Source organism: Xiphophorus couchianus, chromosome 2 (genome assembly GCF_001444195.1).
Source record: "Xiphophorus couchianus chromosome 2, X_couchianus-1.0, whole genome shotgun sequence".
NCBI lineage: Eukaryota > Metazoa > Chordata > Actinopteri > Cyprinodontiformes > Poeciliidae > Xiphophorus > Xiphophorus couchianus.
In genome coordinates, this window is record NC_040229.1 from 8562544 (window position 1) to 8580358 (window position 17815).

Here is a 17815-nt window from a genome sequence, read left to right on the forward strand (position 1 = left end):
GTCACCTGGTGATATTGTAATGTAGAGCAGTGTATCATCTGCGTAGAATGGAAACTAATCTTATTGTTATAATCTGAGCTAATATGGGTGTGTAGATATTATATTATTAACACGCTGTATTTATTTATTGATGCCAAAATAAAAAAAGGTGCAACTGAAAAGAGGAAAGTCCTTCCTTGCTACTCCCAAAGTATCTAAACGGGGGGAAATAGCAGGCGGTAAATAGCGTGAACACTTCCATAAAAGCAAGAGTTTTGGTGGTTTTCTGCTCGGGAGTAGACAGATGTTCCAATATGGAAAAATGTCAGCAAGGAGCTCAATGTGGGAAGAATTATAAGACTCCTGCTTCAACAATTCAAAGTTCATCATTCTGCAGAGAGAGAGATTATTCACCACAGGAAAGTATTTAAAACATCTGCCAGTCTTCCCTGGAATCCATGACACATCCCCCTTCTAATTGATAAGAGGAGCTGCTGCTCTCTTACTGATTTGATTCTATAAGGAATTTGAATTAATATGAGGTACAAGAGCATTCAATTTCCCTTGGGGATCAAAAAAGTATCTTTGAATTTTTATTTGAAATACACCAGCAGGAGATTTTTGGCAGGAATGTGATACCATAGACTTCTTCTCTCTAAAATAAAAATTATTAAAAGAGAGGTGGCAGTTGTTGTTGTTTTTTTTGTTTTGTTTTTCTTTCCAAAATTACTTTTGTCAAAAAGTGTCTCCAGCCATTATTTTAGGAGAGTGACGATCTCGTAGCTTGACTTACATTTGCAAACGCAACATATCAGCACCAACTATGAAGCACGGTGGTGGCGGTATAATGTATAATGGTTTGCCATATTTTTTTTGTGCACATTGTTGGCATTGAGTCGAAAAGTGTGAGGACATTTATTTGACAGGTGAAGTTTGGCCCAAACATTACAATGATACCAAACAGATTGACTGAAGCAGAAAAACACCCAAGTAAAGTGGCCCAGTCAAAGTACAGACCACTTTTGGATTAAAATGTTGTGTAAAATCAAATGTCTAACTTTTGATTAAAGGATGGCAGTGAAAGATGTTATGAAACAGACACACCAGCCGAAGTGGTAGAACCAGACCCATTCAGATCATCTCAGACAGAAATTATTTATTCTTTCGTGTTTTTAACCCATCCGATAAATCTTTATCTGTCTCTGCATGCCAGCACACGCAGCTCACACCAATTTTCCCAACTTCCCTGGATTGACAAAACCTTTTTCCTTTTCCAAAATACATTAAGTGATTTGTTAAGTCTGGTCTACATGTTCCAGATTTCTGCGATAAACCAATGTGACTCCTTGTTCTGGGAGGCTCTCTGACTCACTCTTGAGAATCACACGTCAGGAATTAAAGGCATAAATTCAGACCACTTATGAAAAATAACTTCCCCTAACTGCATTTGACTGATGCGTAACCTAATAGTGTTTGGAGCTAAGGGAGTTGATCAATTATTTCAGTCAGCTGCAGCGCATCAGTCCAGCGCAGAGTCTTTAATATCTTAAGGATTTATTATTCCTCTTTGCTTTTGGAAACATGGAAACTCATGTTGCGCTCCAGTGGTCCCAGTTGCATAAGTAAACATGTTGTGGGAACATTTTGACTTTGTATAATGCAGTTTCCAAACTAGTAACTTCCTGTTTTTTTTACAAGGAATTCACCGTTGTTATTTTTGTTTTTAAGTGCTGTTTAAAACGCCAATCAATCTGTCAACTAATTTCTTCCATTTTGCACCAATCAAAGCGAATCATTTGCCAGGCTCTTTAACACAGTTAAAATAAACAGAATGTGTCAAATCTGAGAAACCCGTCGTGATTAAGGCATGAGGATGAGTTTATCTTCTCCAGAGTCGATCCTCTGTCTGGTTTTCTGTCACACAGCTTGTATTGGAAACGGCCAACGCTGCTGCTGGTGTGACTCCAGGTTAAATCTTTGTCCTAAAACTAACAGTTGGTTTCGCAAGCACATGATATGATCACACCTTTCTCCTTGGTGGAAAAAAAATGAACAAATAAAACAAGTTCCTTATCTACGGTGTGTAATGTCAAGAGAACCTCTGGGATTTTAGAACAATAAATGTTTGGGGTTTTTTCACCTTTTTTTTTTTTTTTTACACGTAAAACAGTGTCATAAATGTAAATGTATATTTCCTTTTTTTTTTTGTATTTATTAATGAAAACTTTTAATGCATATCTGTTCCTTACATATACATTCAAACTACATTTTTGGAGGTGATAAAATCAAGATTTTTGACAATGCCAATGACGTGTGATAAGAGGTAAAAATACAATCCCTACCGTTTACCTACTGGTTTCTGGTTTGCTCCGCCCCCTAAAAAAGAGTTTAGAAAGGTTCAGAAAACATCTTTTGGACTGACTTCCAAGAGATTTTAGTGAAAACCGTGAGTTTTTTGAAGCTCCAGAGTTTGACTTCACTTCCCAGCAGAAACACAGTTTGACATTTAAACAGTTCAAAGAAAATTGGACTTTTATGAACCACATTGTCGTTTCAATACCTTTTTATGGTTTTACACAATTACAAGTTTAAGTTTGATGATTTTTCCCACTTGTTCAGTTTAGAGTATGATGATGTCACACTCGAGATTCTGCCCCTTTGAAATGTGAAGTTAATTAAACTTAAACTATTTTAATGCTCACAGTTTCGTCTCAGTTTATACATCAAAATCTGGGCATTTCTGTCGACTCTCATTCAGTGTGTCTCTCACTGATGTGAGTCTTACACTTTTCTGACAAATTGGCCCAGAGTGCAGATAGCTCACGCCCAAACTCTGATTCACTCCTATTAGATTTCAGATCCTTTTTTTTTTTTTTACCAAACTGGAATTGGAGGGACTTTTTATCACGTCATATCTGCAACTTAAAAAAACCATACACAGATAGAAATCTACCTGCGAAGCCACCAGAACGTTCACACACACTCTTGGTTCAAGTCTTTGGTTAATTTAACTTATAGCTTTTAAACGGCAGCTAAAACTATTCAGGTTTGAGCGGAATCGCCATAGCAACCAGTGACTCAGCTTTTTCTGACTCTCTGGTACTTTCATTAGCTTGCAGCTTTTTGTTTCTCACAGTAATCCATCATCAGCATGAGAAGACGGTATATACTGGATTTTCAAACAGTAAAATTTGAAAGTTTTGTTCTGTACACACTCAAAAGACTTTATGGTGATTGAATAAACCAGAGGTTATTCCATTTATGCCTTTAGTTGTAATAAGAGTGTGAGTACCAATACAAAGTGGTAAACAATGTTGATTACAGCATAAAAGAACATCGTATGGATAGAGAAACGTGGATATTTGTCTATAATTAGTTTCAGGTTAGAGCTGTGGAGGAGTTGAGCAATTAGACAAAAATAATTACTGTAGCAACCATTAATTTTTATGGAGAACTACAGGAGAATAACCTTTGTATTATTTGCATGTTGAAATCCCACTTGAACATTTCCATCTGACGGCAAATACATGTTTCTCATCTGACACCACACTTCTGGGAACTTTGTAGCTGACAGCCATCTTGGTAGTATCACAGGTAACTGTGATGACAGTTGCTATGGAGTTGCTATGACAACAGCAAGCAAGCCACAAGTTTAGAACCAGCTCTCTATTTCTATCTAACTTATAAACAACATAAGTACGTTACAGCTATTATTTGATTACAGTTTTTGGGTACTCTACTTCCTTTTTGTTGGTCTGGAAGCCATGGTTTATGTATGCTTTGTCCTGCGCTTGCCTACCAAGATGGCAGATCACTTCCGGTTCAGACTTGTGGGAACTACAGTATGTATTAACAGGTTTTCTTGAGTTTAATGCTTCTTTCATCACTAAGTGATCATACCAAATTAAAGGAGCTGTAAACTGAAAATGGGTTCCAATTTCAGATCATCCGGGTATTGCCGGAGAGGCATCCTTCGCGACCGTACACAGCGGAGCTGGAGAGACGGTTCAGGGATGCTGAGGGAGTCTTTGTTCAGTCGCATCCTGCTGAGGTAAGACCGAGTTCACATGTTTGCTCTGCAGCTGCACATTCTCCCAAAATTAACCAATTCACTAACTAATGTCACATTGATGTAATCTGTTTAATATCGGGAACTAATTCTCTTATTGATGGAAACCTAACTGTAGCTTGTGTTTATGATTGAAAAAAGAGTTCAGGAGAGATTAATGTACAAGATGCAGCGCCTGATTATTCAGTAAAGTGCAGATGAGGGAATAAATACTAGTTCTGTCTGCAGGATTTCCTTTTATAACGGCTTATCTGTGCTGGGATTTGTTTTTAAATCCAATATTTTAATCCAGTTTAGACTATTTTCCAAAAGCAGGGCGTACATTAATCACCACAGTCCCCCTGCAGACAGCAGCACACAGGAACCCTGCAGCAGCAGACAAGTGAGGCAAAGACGGCAGACAGAGTCTGGAACAAAGCTGATCACATCTCTGATGCTGGATTCATATCTCGCTCATCCTCTCGTGATTTGTAGTTTAAAGTATTTCTTCTGTTCATGTCTTTAATGAATGATTTATTTAACAGACAAATATAGCATTGCAAAATAGCGGATCTTTTGTTGGCCCTGAATGTTTTCCTGTGATGACCCCAGGTACTTTTATCTCCCTCAGACATCAGGATCTCAGACTGCCTTGGTCACAATGCTGAAATATTTTATCTGTTCGTCATGAGCAGTACTATTAATGACCTGAAATCACATTAAACGTTGAGTTTTTTTAATCTTCTAGTTATTTTAAAACTGTAGATAACATTTCTGGAAGAACTGTGGAGTCCTCCTTAAAATTAAATTCAGTTCATTAATTTAGCACCAATTCACAATAAACCTCATCCTGGGGCTCCTTGAAAGTCTTTTTGTATGAAATCATTCTGAATGTGGAGCCCAGACTCTGGTTTGTTTTGGACACAGAAAAGGAAACGATATTACAGACAAAACTAATTTCAGCTTCAGATAAAAATAATTAAAATTTTAAGGAGCTAATCTCAGGAATGTTTTCATGCAGTTGGTCCCAAAGTTCAGGAGTAAAAAATACTTTGAGCAGCAGCTTGAAGTTTTTTTACATCAAAGATTGACCGGAAGGTTTCCAATTATGCTTCTGTGAACAGGTTAGGATAAGTTTGCTACCAAAACACGTTTGTTAAATTTTTTACACTAAATCATTCTTAATGAGATTTTAGTTTGATCAATAATGCCTATTTTGGGCTCCTTTTAGATTGAGGTGTTATAGGGCATCTTGTTACTTTAAATCAAATAAGCTGCTGCTGGCCACGCCCCTCAACTCAATGTTTACATTCACACGTGAAAATGGCTTCAAAAAGATGCGCAATTATACAACCATACATTTTTGAAAAGCCTTAGTAGAACGTCCTCCACAACCAATAAGAATGCAGCAAGTTGTTTCTGGAAGGCAAGTCAACAAAAACAACAAGACACTTGTCTTTTGCAGCAGCCATTATACAGAGGTAAAACCCGCTGACCAAACGTGCTGGAACTAAGGTCGTGGGTATTTATCGTATTGTTTATCATTTGTTGTGAAAAATTTCTTGTCTTGTTAAGAATTTTGTTGACACAATAAATCAATCTTAAACTGACAAAAATTGGATTTCTTTCTATTTTGGGACAAATAAACTATTTGTTTTTCCACGAGAGCGTCAATAAATATCAGTAAATTAGAAAATATGATTACATGAAATTTCTTTGTGCAGTTTAGTGATAGAAAGCACACTTATTTAAGTAAGTTACTTCAAATAAACCTTTTTCAAGAGCAGCATTTATGTTTGTGGCGTCATGAATGCCTCAAGAAGCAGTTACCTAAAATGAAAAAAGATGAATAGTTAATAATCATCTATTTTATCTTTGTTACAATACTACTACAAAATATTGTGATAAAACTCTACGCTCATATTGCACGCCCCAGTTGTTAAGTGAAAGGCGGAGGTCTGCTGGGGTTGCTAGGTAACGGCCTGGGCTCTGCTGGGGTTGCTAGGCAACGGCCCAGTGCCCATGTAATGTGACTCAACAAGTAGAGGTTTCATCAAATGGCTCACCAAAAAACTTTAACTTACCATTAAATGGCTCGGTGTTTTTTTAAAGTGATTAAGTTGTTTTTAGAAGCAGTTGAGACTCAAATGGAAGTATAAAAATGTGCAAAAGGTAAAATTAAGGTCCAGAAAGACATTTTGAAATGATATCTTTTTACAAACAGGCAGCTATTGCCGGGATTTAATGGCTGCTGTAATATAACTTTATTTCCCAGGTGTTTGTCAGGTGACTTGTGCTTTTAAAGAATACCTATCAGCTGTGTGTGTGTGTTTATTTTGGTGGGTCCAGGTGTTCCAGCAGGAGCTGCCAGAGACGATCCAAGACATTTGGGATCAGTTAACGGAGGAGCCCGACAGGGTGCCGGAGTCCAGCTGGAGGTTCGCGTCTCCAAAATCCCTGGTGGATAACTTGTGCCACACCATGTGCTGCCTTTTCTGGGAGTGCTTTTCCAGCACAGAATCTTCTCAGGACTGTGAGTTAAACAAGGAAGACGTTTAAACCCGGGTTGTAAATGAAAGCCGCTCCCTCCGGCACATAAAAGACGTGTCAACATTTATCCGATTTCTTACATGAAAATGTATGTTTGCATCCTGATCTGTTCCATGTGGGGTTATGATTGGACATTGAAGATGACGAAAGGCAGGTTTTTCTGTCAATTTGCCATGCAGGAAGCCATCTGCATCCTTTGTTTTGTTCCCCCCCCAAGCTCTCCGGTGTTGTGTGATTGTCTCTCCAGCTCGGGATCAAAGATGATCCGATGCTTTGATGCTCCACGTTGGGCCACAGCCTCTGCCAGGCCATCTGGACAGATTTTGTGCCTGCGGGTTTCCACGAAGCCATGTTAATGTGTAACCTGACATCCTGAACGTTGCCTTACTCAGTACCATCTGGACAGCTGCCACTGGAAAGTGTTTGCAAAAGAGGTGCATTAGCTTTTAAAAAAAATCCTCAGCAGGTGTTCCAGTAAGCCATCCATCTTTGTCAATCGTCACCCAATCACATGCAATCACCGCAAACCAGATCTTCAATCCTGACACGAAACACCAGTTCCACTGAAGGCTGACCGGTGAAGGGGACAGTAGAGCTGAGGTCTTTCTCATTTTCCCATTTCGGAGCCCCCCCAACATGTGGCGACTGACCATTTGTGATCAGAAAGTCGTGCTTCTCGGTTTCGTTCCTCATATGGCTTTTAATCTGTGCAGGCCGACCCCTGAAGGAAGGATTTAAAAAGGAAGAACAAGAATACCGCCAGGTCCTGTTGCTATACTACATTTCAGCTGAATTCACCATACAGTGAACCCTCGTTTTTCACGGGGGTTACGTTCCAAAAAGAACCCACGATAGGTGAAATCCACGAAGTAGGAACCTTTATTTTTTTTACAATTATTATACAATGAAATACTCCATAATACATTGAAACCAAAGAACAAAACATTTTTACAGGCCCAAACATTTGTTTAACAAATAAAAAGTACTGTATACATTTTTTTTCTACAAATAACTTCTGTACTGTAAAATAATCATTTTAATATGAACTGAAGGCGGATTCCAGTGCCCGAATTGCGGAGATCAGCGCCGCCCCACCGCGACCTGAGTTATTGGATTAGAACGGAAAAAATAAAAAATGATTATGAAAAAAAACAAAACAAAGTACAGTAGGACAAATAGTGACTCGCGTGTATTTCATTGCTCTTCTGACTGAGTCGCTGCATCCTGACTCCGCTCTGTAGCGTTTTTTTTTCTTCTAAAGCCCGCGGTGCAGGTGTGTTTTTTCAAGAGAAGATCATAGTTATCGGTAGCTGTTGTCGGTCTTTTTTCTCCTGGGCAAAAAGATTCTTATAAACCGACATGCCACCATCGATTATGTTAAATTTGGCAAGCTGTTTTACGTGCGTGTACATATTATACCGCAACGTTGTTGACACACAGGTAGAGAAGAAGCGGAGAGACTGTTTAGCCAATCAGAATGCAGAACACAATGCACGATGCAAATCCGTGAAGCAGCGAGACCGCGAAAGGTGAACCACGATATAGCAAGGGTTCACTGTATTACTAAAAGTATTTATTGTCTAATTTTACACACTAACCTGGGTGGTATCCCATTTTTAATAAAAAGCAAGGGTGTTCAAAGTGGGGCACATGGACTAATTTTTGGAGGGTTTTTTACGGCCCTCAGATCACAGATGCAATACAAAGTGATCATCTTTTTCTAGTTTCTTGGTTTCCTTTTGTTGTCATGGTAACCAGAATCACATCTATTCATTGACTTATGCTCTAAAATACATCTTGGTGCAGCCAAAACTCGTTTTCAAATGAAGACTGACCCAGATCCTGTTTGTATTGCTGAGAACAGACAAATATTTTTTTCACTTTTCTTCAATCATAATAAAAGTAATATGCAAACTGAATGCCTTTCATTAAGGAAAGCAATCACAAACCATTTGAAATTTTTGATCTGCAATCCCGTTTTTACAAAAACGTGCTTAATTAAAATAGTCCAAGCTTATTTTACAACAGTTATATAAAAAAAAAAAAAAATTAAAAAAACTCAACATTTTTAGCAATTTTCGCCGGTGCGAGACGCTGACCCATTTGAGCATTTTAAATCTCAATCAGAACCGATCCCATCAGGAGTCTCCTGTCCATCATCTGGCTCAATCTGAACGTAAAAGATTGAGGTCCTGGCATGAATGTCACCCAACACCTGCAGGAGACGCATGTTGATGTAACTGTGTGTGCATGAAAAATGCCGCAGCCTTATGTGCTCCAGATTTTCAGGCCCCACAGATGCTGCGCAGCATTGCCTCACTTTCAGATGGATGGATAGTGCGCAGAAATTTGCTTGGGAAGATTTTTGGCATGTCTCAGGAAGTGGAGCGCATCTCTGATGATGACACGGCACCTTTACCTTGACTGATATGCTGTTTTTAAACATCCATATATTCAGGGAATATTTCAGGTTTGTTTTCTGGGAAACTTCAGAGGGATTTATTCCTGGTTTTCTCTCCTGTATGCATTCAGAAACCATCCTAATTTGTTGTTTTCACCCTAAAAAATCCCTACAAGCCTCATCTGTCACACCAGCCTTCCTCTGTGGCCTCCTTCTTCCTTACAGATCCAAATCCATCATCCGCTCGCCAGAAATCCTCAACATCCCCATCTCTGCCTCATCAAACACACACCAGCAGTTTTTGTTAAAGTTTCATAATTTCACATCGAACAAAACTGATTTGGAAAAATACTTGTTAGTTATTTTTTGTTACTTATATCCTTAAAATACAAACATTTCTACTTAACTTCATATTTTGGTCCATCTGATTATGTAATTTTTAAATATTAAATGGTTGATAATTTGATTAGTTACTCAGTGCTTGAGTAGACTTTATACCAAATACATTTTTTTACTCTAACTTGAGTCATTTCTTGGATGGCTACTTTTTACTTTTACTTGAGTAAAAATATGTTGACGTATCACTACTCTTACTTGAGTACAGTTCTTAGGAGCTCTCCCCATCTCTGGCTGTGATGAACAGTTGTAGTACGCTGGACTATATGCATAAATACGTACAAGCCTTATTCATGTAAAAAAAAAAAAAAAAGCAAGACCGAGGTAACCATGGCAACCGTTGGCAGGTTAAATCACGGTATTAAACTCATTTCCATTTTGGGCCATATCAAAAATATGGGTGTCCTTAAAGGGCCGGTTGTGCCAGAATATGTTGATGAAACCAATTAAACTGTTAAAAATATTAATAAACTGCTGTTCCTCCAGGATTTTGATTGCTTTAGTTTTTTATTTTTTGCAATCAAAATCACAGATTTTGTGGCGCCAATTTCAAAATGTTTGTAAGGAATTTTTATATTTGCATTAATGTACAATGTTTAATGTGACTTTTTATTACTCATCGTATCAATTACAGACTACAAATTGACATCAAGTAAGGCTGATGTGGAAATATTTTCTTTTGCCTGATTTAGTTGTTTTTTGTTACTCATATGAATTATTGTCATTTTCGTCCTTAAAATACCAAAATTTGATCCAGAGTAGTCACTTAAACTCAATGTTTTTGATAAATTTTGAGAATTTTTGCTGTAAAATCAGAGAAAAATGTGAAGATTTGTTGATTTTGTGTGAATTTCACAGATTTGTCAAAAAACTGAAAGGACTTAATGATGTAATTTGGCCACATAAAAAGCTACGGCGGCCCAGATTTGGTTGAGTTTGATGCATGTGGTTTAAAAGCAGACTGACTCATTCTGCAGTCAGGTTGCACCTGCACAAAGAATGCTTTGATTTATTGTAATTAATGATAACATGGATGCGTTTATGTTTTCTGCTTTCCAGACTGTGAAGTCTCCCATTCAAAGAAGGGCAGAAAAACGCAGAGCCCAGAACTGGAGACGGCGCCCACGGAGCCTGCAGAGTGGTGACTTCCACGTTGACGCCGCCCAGAGACTCCAGTGATTCACAATAAATCCCATTTCAACAAGTCATTTCCAAAAAGAGCCAGGATCATTGTACAGACTGAAAACCTTGGCACCAAGCAGCAGTGAGACCCGACAGAACATGTTGGCATAGCGACGCCACCAGTGCTTCATTTGGTAGCATACGGACTTTCCATGTAGCCGAAATGCGGCTCGGCTTTGTGAGGAACCTTCAGGATTTCAGCTGGGACGCCGGATCTCTTCCTTGAGGACGTCTCCTGCTTCTGGTAACTCATGCGTCAGATGTGTTTATGTTTTCATATGTTAATAACGATGATGAATACATTGTTTTCTGAGATGGATTCTTTGGGAAGGAACTTCCTCAGCAAAAGGCTAACAGAAAGAGACAGACTTTGTACCACAGCCAAACATCCCGATATATCATGTTATTTAAAAACAAATGTTTTACAGCTGTGCTACAGGCCCGGATTGCATAATCAAAAAGCTGTCCAAAAAAGTATGTTCATTTTCATTTGCTGCTCCGTGGATTTATGTTCTTTTCATCTGTGCAAAAAAAAAAAGGAAGAAAAACAAACTTGGTCAACTGACAGTATATTTATGTTCCTTTATACCGAGCTCTGTATTCAGCATAAATCTGTTTCGGTTTGTTTTTATCAGGTACGCCATGATTTCAAAGACAAGTTTGTGGAAAACAATGATGCAAGACGTATAATTGGTACCTGAGTTTTGCTTGAGGTTCCTGAGTTTCGAAAGGAATCTGGAGAGAAGCCAAACTGGTGAAAACATGACAAGCATCGAGTTTTGTCTCGATGCGAAAATTTGAGTCTTCTGACTGAAGTTTTAATAAAAAAAGACGTCAGAGTTCCCTAAAATCTTCGGCTGAAGTTTCAAGATGTGACAGGAAAGAGCACGATGCCATAAGAATTAGGGCTGTATAATTATATCGATTCTACAATATCTTTTTTTTTACACCCTTGAACGTTATTAATGTTTCACCCTCGAGTATCGATACGTTAAACCATAGGGGTCCATAGACTTATACCGTCTTTTTAACATGTCTGGTTTGTGATGGCGTAGCAGCAAGACTCCGCCTCCCCCAGTCTTACTTTCAACTTGTGCTTAAAGTGCACATTATAAACTACATAACAGCTTTTAAATTGTGTTAATAGGCCAAGTAAAACCGGAGTTATGCTAAAATAAGTAAACCATATTTTTACGAATGTCAGAGAAATGTTCAAAACCGGCTTTTCCGGTTATGTGAAAGGAAATGAGCCTCCAAACGTAAAAAACGAAACGCAACATTAGATTCCTTTGTTTTTGGAAATCTCAAATCTTAAACAAATAACAATGGGCTGTATTTTGTTGCTAAGAAACGAAGTAAAGTTGCGCAAGTAACCGTGAAAGGAAGCGGAACGGAGTAGCGGCGCGAACAGAACAGCGGCAAAAGCAGTGAGATCGCGAAATTAATGCGAAGTTTGAATATCGGAGCGACTAGTGGCATCCACTTCGTAATTTGTTTTTAGCTTAGTGGTTTCTGTTCTGTATATAAAGGATATAAACGAATCGTATCAAATTGTACCGTTTGCCAAATATCGTGATACATATCGTATCATGATCACAATATCGTATCGTATCATGAAATTGTTGTATCGCTACACCCCTAATAAGAATAGAGATATCAGCAAGTAAAGTGACTGATGTTTCAATAGTGACCTACAGAAAAGCTTTAGTTCCTGAGCAGAATGAGAAACTCCATAAATTATCCAAGACTAATTGATTTGCTCTCAAAGTTATAATAAAGACTTTTAAAGCTGTCAAGATGCTAAGATGCAAATAACTGAATTGCAAAAGGTGCTTAATAGAATCTTTTTTTACACATTTTGAACTGGGTGAGGATAAAACCGTCACTTAACAGTTCTGTGTATAACATTTGCAGACAAAGAATGTTTTTTTATCTTAAATCCAAAATATTTTGTGCAGTTTTGTTTTAATTACTGCTCTGTATGTGTTCTTAAAGCAAAATTGCCTTTTTTGAGCCAGTATGCTCCAAATACGGTTTATTCAAATACTAAATTACTTGACAATTAATCGATTAATTGTTTCAACCCAAAAGTAATCAGTGGATTCTTAAAGTTTTGACTGTGAAGTTTTCATATATCCTGGTTGTTGTTTAGATCTTTATGTCTGCAGACTCTCCCATGACTCTTTTAGAGGCTGAGAGTACGAAAGACGCTCCCATCATGCAAATAAAAGCTATCGTTTTTAGCAATAAAGCTATAACTGATAGTTTTGTCACAGCGATTACACTTTATTACCTAAATAAAGTCAGGACAAACTCCATGGACTCAACAAATTTTAAACAGATTTTGATGACATGGGCAAAAAAATTAACTTCTCAGGATTAAAACCCCAAATTCTAGCCAGAAATTTGTCATAATTTCACAGCATTTACACGCAGTTTCACAGCGTTTACACTGTGAAACTGATTTATAATCTCTTCATAATCAGAATTTTTTTCAAATTCACAGATATTAAATGGATGTGCACCAAAGGAACATGAAAGCAGAAGCAGCAGCACCTTGATTTGTTAATGATCCACAGGGATTACAGATTTACTTTGAATGAAGGACTTACTGTTCAATCAGGCGTCCCTTTTTATAAGTCCGTCCAGCATCAGGTGATGCTAATCCGGCCATTTTTTCCTGAAGTTCCAGTACGCCGTCCTCAGTTATAATCTCTGTAATCTCTTCCGTCTTTTTGAGATTCACTGCAACTTAGTAGAGAAATATTAGTCTACTTTCTAGTGCAAATATCTTTGTACACTTGAAATAAGACAATACTTTTTAGCAAGCTACAGAGCTTGTTTTAAGTCAATAATTCTTTAATATTGATGAAAAAGTTCTTGTTCCACTGGCAGATTAATTTATAACACATGGGAAAATGTCTTGTGAAATAACCTCCCAATGGAACTAGTACTTTTTCATCTATATTAAAGAATTATTGACTTAATCTTGCTGAGAAGTTACTTGAAAGTTAGTTTTATCTAATTCCAAGTGTACAAAGACATTTGCACTAGAAACTAGACCAGGAATACTTGGTAAGATTTTTTTTTTCCAATATAGACCCGCAAGCACAAATACCACTCTTGAAAAATTTTTATCAATTTGCTTTTTCAGGACATAAGTCACATAACGAAGTGTGATTTGTATCACTAATTTTCTCAGAGTAACTGCATTTAATGAAATTGTCCAATTTATTGATATTTATTGATGCTCTCATTGAACAAACAGTGGAGAAAATACTAAAAATAACAATCCAGACAGGAGTCGTCATTAATCGAATGATTCCTGTCATAAGAAATTTGTCAAAATAAATAGTAAATGATTTTATAAATTTTTATGAATAATCTCATAGGTAAAAACAATCTGAAATCACGCTTCATAAACCCCCATCAGAAGTAGCTCTAAGGCAGCAAAAAAGAAACAAACAAAAACTCAGATTAAAACTTGTTTTCTATTGGAAACCTTCTAAAAGACAAAACTGAGAGTTCAGAGCTTAACAGAGCCTCAGTTTTACTGCAGCAATACTTTCTGCACAGCTTCAAGGATATAATTGGCTTTCTTGAATTTGTGTTATCATAAATTTTCTGCTCACAGCCGGCGGGTTGCTTATTGTTTATTTCACACCCGGAGTGCTGAGCCAACCCGATGGTATACATTATGACTTAATGTGCACAGACAGCGGTGGTCGGGTTGGTGCAAAAGGTTAATCTGTACAAGGAACCAGTAAATTTGTAACATCTGGGCTGAGAAAGCTGGGCAGTCTGGTTCTGGCAGGACTGATTTGACAACATTAAGAGCTGAGAATAAATATATAATGATTTCCAATCCAACTGTAAATCTCTGTGGTGTTTTATTTAATAGCTCTGGAGCACAATAAACCCAGTGATTGCATGGACAGGATCGTAATCTTTAATCTTGACTCTTCAGCTGTAGACAGGGAACAATTTAAAGGAAATCCAGAACTGTCATTGTATTCCTGAACGCCTATGGCACTATAAATTTGGCGTAAACAAAGTTTGTTCATCATGGTTGGTTTTCTGCTTACAGATTAACTAAAAGAAAATCCAGGCTTCTGTCCACCTGTCATGTATGAATGTCATTAATTTTGAGGTTTTTAATGATTTATTTATTTTATATTTCAATGTATTGAGCCTTTGTAACTACGTCACAAATCATCCAGGCGCCATGATGGACGTGGGAAGTGAGGGATGGGAGCATTGAACAGAGCAACTAAAATAGTTTTCTATAGTTGTTTTTGCCAGTTTATTCACGGCTTCTACTTGTTCGAGTCGAGCTAATTTGTCTGTAAACACCGAGGGCTGACAATCATATAGGCAGCTGCCAGTCATTTTGATTGACAGCTGCTGTCCATCACCGCCGTATCTTTCCTCCTTTAAAGTTATAAAATAAAATGGCAAGTTTGATCTGCATCCTTATCTGTACAGCCGGCAGCGCAGCACCACCCTATGACCATATTTTAAGTAAAATCAACAAAATAGAAGCAATATTGGTTGTTTTGACGTCCATCATGGTGGAGTGGGTGGAGTTCTGGAGAGCGTGACGTCACGTGCAAAAGGTCAATATCAGCAATGATTTTTAAAACCAAGAACTTGGTGCACAAGACTAAATTCACTGTGTATTTTTTTTTATATTATTTCATATTTATGATGTATAATGAAGTCACCATGCAAAAATAAATGTATAAAAACATCTTTAAAAGAACAAAATGATATTAACGTCCATGTGAACCACATCATGTGCAATAAAACAAGCCCACTCCATAATACCGTCACCACCGTGTTACACAGATGCAATTATTTTTTCTTAGTTTTAGTCTCCATTAGTCTATAAATCAAACTCATCTCCTTTTGCTTGTTTTCAACTATAGTTATGTAGCATAATAAATCAACTATAAATCTTAAAAATTCTAACCTACATTGGATAAAAATCTTATATTTTGGGTTATATTTGCAGAAATTTAATGCAAGACAGAAGTAATTTCAGGATGCTTTAGGATACGTAATTGAGTTTGTTTTACATCATCTTTAATTTTATTATTCTACACTTTCTTCACAACATTTCAGAAAATTATCTTAGAGTCCTGTTTCTCTGTTTATTCCAAATAAATAATTTATTTTATTAAAATGTAAAGCGAATACAGAAGCACTCGAGTATGACACACCTACTAATAAAAACGGTTTTATACCATGTTAAGCACTCTAAAGGTAATGTTTGTCCACATGTAGAGGAGAAAATGGTGATTTTCAAGGAGCAGATGTGACTAGAACTGCCACCAGAAGGCAAAAGTTGGCATCAGCATGGTTACAGGCACTAACAGGAGCATCCAACGGTGATTGTTGCCGCTTCTGATTGCTCACTTTTGCCCTCTACTGTCCATTTTAGACATCAGCTCCATGTAAATCATCTCCGTCCAGATTGTCTTCTGCATGTGAGCCACTATCACAAAGAGGATTCATTTGAACAACTAAAGTTTATATCTATGTTTTGTCTGCAGCAGATTCAGACTTTAGTTTCACCCTCAGAAGAGTCTAACCTCTTAAACCATGTTGCTTTTAGATGTCTTGCAGTGACACAGACTTTAACTTAAGACACATGGTTCATTTCCTGTAACTCCTGTCAAGCTGGTTTGCTTGGTTTTTATTGTAGGATTTACTTACCCCGTGTTGCTCTTTGGTTTACTTTGTTTGCTATTTCTCACAGTTTGAAGCAGAGCTGGTTTTTAAACAACCCACAAGCTATCCCCGGCTTTAAAAAAGAAAAAACAAATCCTGTACACACACACACAAAAACAGTTCAAGTTGCAAGACAGCAGTCAAGAATAATATTTGCTCATGCATGTTGGATTAAATCAGAATAAAGAGATGGAGCTGAGTAGAAATGTTTATTGCAGAATTTAAGTTATTGAAACACCTTGCTAGCTTCACATTTCTCATTGAGTTTGGTTTAAATTTTTATCTGTGACATGGTTCTGTTTGCATAAATTACAACTTCAGTCTGCATTTAGACTTCACATATAACTAAATTCAGGTCCAACTTTAAGCTGGTTCACATATGCAACAAGATATATGCAGCAATGTGCACAAAGTACAATGTTTGTATATTTTTTATAAATAAAACTATCTGAGTGCTTTTTTCTCGTGCTTCAGAAACCAGATGTAAGTGCTTTTACTTGTGTAATGACAAGAGGAGCTTGTTTCAGATATAACAGAAAAAAACCCCTGCAAAAACATGAATGTTTGCGGTCTCACAGATTATTGTTTTATACACAAGATATTGAAATTTTGTTGTTTTTGGAAGTGTGTAACTCTCAGACAGTACCTTTATGAAAATAAATCAATATTTTTATCAGTTAACTCTGTGTCTTGATTCAATACATTTAATTAATTATCAATTTATTGTTTGTATGAGAAAAATAATTGTTTATCTCCAAAAAATGGATATCCATTTTTGAATGAAACAGAAAAAGTACCTCCAGGTGACTGTGGTCAGGATGAGAGTAGCACTGTTAACTTAGCGACAGGAGCTGCGTTTCCATTACATATGTCCGCAAAATTTGTCAATATTCCACTAATGTTGAAAAAGCACAATTTTACAATTGTGTTGTTTCCATTAAATAAGAAACCCAATTAAAATCACATGTAAATAAGTTTATTCATGCCATTAGTCAGTAAAAAATATGATCCTCCACAATCCTCCAACTACTTCCTGTTGTCTTCTTTGTGGTTTGCTCCAGTGGCAATATCCAGTTGTTGATCATGTGACTTGTGTAAATTACCCGAGTATAAGTAAAAAGTATTGAGAAAAGTCTGTATTTCTGAACCTTGCCTTATTTTTGGAAGACATCAAGCCTCACTCATGAGAAAAAAAAGCTTCTTTCTTTTTTACATATAAATCTGCAGTGGGTATAAACTGTTACCCTAGCAGTAGGTGTTTTTGTTTACTTTCAGTCAATGTGTCCTCTAATTATTATTATTTTTTATCAGTACTAAAGCACACAGCCAGGCACATTATTAGCTGTAACCCTGTATTTCCAAGAGGTGAGGTAATCTGTTATGTCGCCCATATAAAAAGAAACAAAAGAAAAAATAGGATGCTGAACTTGGAGCATAATGGTGGTCTGTTTCCTAAAGAGAGCAGACTAATTGTATATTTTAAATTTTGTTTGTTTTAATAACTATTCAATATTTAATAATTAATA

At 37.0% G+C, this 17815-nt stretch overlaps 1 protein-coding gene across 1 annotated transcript in view; it reads left to right on the forward strand.

The window, feature by feature from the left end:
- The window catches only part of il34 (interleukin 34), a 56140-nt gene extending 43206 nt beyond the window's left edge, over positions 1–12934 (forward strand). Inside the window, exons 6-8 of the mRNA XM_028003975.1 lie at positions 3923–4030; positions 6377–6560; positions 10434–12934. Coding sequence (XP_027859776.1) covers positions 3923–4030; positions 6377–6560; positions 10434–10519 — 378 coding nt within the window. The 3' untranslated portion in view covers positions 10520–12934. The remainder of the gene's footprint in view (positions 1–3922; positions 4031–6376; positions 6561–10433) is intronic.
- The last annotated feature ends 4881 nt before the right edge of the window (positions 12935–17815 follow it).